At 53.0% G+C, this 1,858-nt stretch overlaps 1 protein-coding gene and 1 long non-coding RNA gene across 10 annotated transcripts in view; one reads left to right on the top strand and one right to left on the bottom strand.

Annotated features, from left to right (window-relative positions):
• Positions 1-342: 342 nt before the first annotated feature.
• Positions 343-1,858, top strand: part of CFAP69 (cilia and flagella associated protein 69) — a 52,397-nt gene continuing 50,881 nt past the window's right edge. For 4 of the 9 annotated variants that reach the window (XM_025042179.1, XM_025042181.1, XM_006925702.3 and 1 more), the window contains exon 1: positions 343-680. In XM_025042179.1, the coding sequence (XP_024897947.1) occupies positions 579-680 (102 nt within the window). In that variant the 5' untranslated portion in view covers positions 343-578. Of the gene's footprint in view, positions 681-759; positions 933-1,694; positions 1,846-1,858 lie in introns of those variants that run through there. The other 5 variants (XM_025042178.1, XM_006925704.3, XM_015599822.2 and 2 more) reach the window with 5 other exon arrangements.
• LOC112473991 lies at positions 996-1,383 on the bottom strand. The gene is made up of 2 exons (XR_003044240.1): positions 1,264-1,383; positions 996-1,123 (listed from the first exon to the last, which is right to left on the bottom strand). It is a non-coding gene; the product is annotated as an uncharacterized LOC112473991 (long non-coding RNA).

The following is a 1,858-nucleotide window of genomic DNA, read 5'->3' as shown; positions in this document are numbered from 1 at the left end:
TAACACTGGTGACTTCTCTGGAGTGTGATAAAACTGCTCTGCTTCCAACACTATCCGTCCGTCGCCCATCACTCATACGTCCCACATCCACACTTCATCCCTCCACCCACTCACGTCCGTTTTAAGAAGAACCAGCGCAAACTACCAAAACACATATAACGCCGAGGTAACACTCCACTGTTAAGTAAGGAGGTCTTCTCCCGCCCCGCTCTGGCGCGCTAGCAAACCTAGCCTCTCAGAGCGTGGCAGGGCAGATTAGGGTTTGGGGTAGTTTGCATCCCTGGGCTTCCGTAGGAGCCGGCGCTTCCCCCGCCCTGGCCCCGCCCCTAGCAACGCGCTGGCTTGTGTTAACAACCGGCGGGCTGGCGGGCGTCAATTTACGCCGGTGGGCAGCGGCGGCGCGATGAAGATGCTATCGCGGTGGCCGACGCCACGGCCGGACCCCAGGGTCCTTTCTTGACTCTCGCGGCTCTCAGGTAGCCTTACCTTTTCGGTGGCAGGGCCTCTTTGGGTCCCGCAACTGCGGACACAGTGTAGGACCCAGGACCTCCCCATCCCTTGCTCTGCCAGCCGCAGTCATGTCAACAGCCGAGGCCTCGGAACCCGGCGTCAGGAGCAAGTCCAACAGCCCTCGACAAATCCCGGTGGTCGGGGTGGTGACGGAGGACGAGGATGCTCAGGTATGCGCGAGGCTTTGGAGTGTGTGTGGAGGGGTTAGGTTGACATTTGGAGGCGGAGACGAGGCCGGGGATAGCAAGGGCGGAAATGGGGGCCCACGTGGAAACTAAGGGAGCCCGCGGGACCGAGGTTCCAAGCGAAACACGTCCCTCCGAGAGCTGCGCCGCCTGCAAGCGGGATTGGCTGTCGTCAACCAACCTGTCTAGAGATTTGCGCCGCGAGGTCCTCCCGGAGCGTCCCACTAAACTAAGTAGGTGAGGCATTGCCGCCCGCTTCGAAAAGTGTGACTACGAAGGGCCTGAGGGAAGGAGACATTCTTAGCGAAAACAGGACTTTGACCATTTTATTTGCACTGTACTTTTGTATATAGATCCCTTTTATCAAGTGATGTTCTTGATGGAGGCGTAAATTCTTGGGTGTTTAAATTTGATGTTAAAATCTGCACCTGGAAGGGAGGAAAATGCTGTTAAAATTAGAAATTAAGCTTCGTTTTTATCTGAAATTGGAAGCTGATTATGGAGTGGGTAAGAGAGAATTGGCGGCGTAAACTTTTTTTAGTGTGCTTGTATTTAGTTTTGAGCTTACCCTTGTTATGAATACAAAATTCTTTCAAGTTGATCTTCTGAAAAGTTTCACTTCGGAGTCTTCGCTTGGGTCTCCATTTGTGTTGGGGGCGGGGGGTGTTTAGAAACTCCAAGTCATTTGTTTCATGCTAGGGTTCCATTGCTCCTCCCTAGAGAGCCATGATCAAGCCCTAAAACATGACTCTTGTGGAGGAATCCTGCCTCCCCCTCCTCACACTAATGACGAAGGGCCGCTATGGGAATATCTGTTGAGATTTCACTAGCCTCAGGCTGCGTCAGGAACCTTGTCTCCTGCGTCCACATCCAGGAGCCTTAGAGAGTTCCTTGGGAGTGGTCAGTTGCCTGGGGACCTCTTACTGTGGGAATAGGTTTGAGCTCTCTGAGGATGGTCAGACATTTACATTACCTGCGAGCAACAGCACTTTTGCTTGAAGAGGAGCAGGGGGAATTTACCTAATCAGTTTTGTGGAAATATCCCAACCTAAACTAGAAGAACTTTGAGGAACAGCAGCTCTCCACTCCCAAGGCTATAAGGGGACTTAACACTACCGCGGTTCTCCCAGGATCCGGGCAAAACTGGGAAGTAGGTGAATTTC

The sequence above is a fragment of the Pteropus alecto genome, unplaced genomic scaffold (genome assembly GCF_000325575.1).
Source record: "Pteropus alecto unplaced genomic scaffold, ASM32557v1 scaffold69, whole genome shotgun sequence".
Taxonomy (NCBI): domain Eukaryota; kingdom Metazoa; phylum Chordata; class Mammalia; order Chiroptera; family Pteropodidae; genus Pteropus; species Pteropus alecto.
This window is presented reverse-complemented; position numbering and strand designations above follow the sequence as displayed.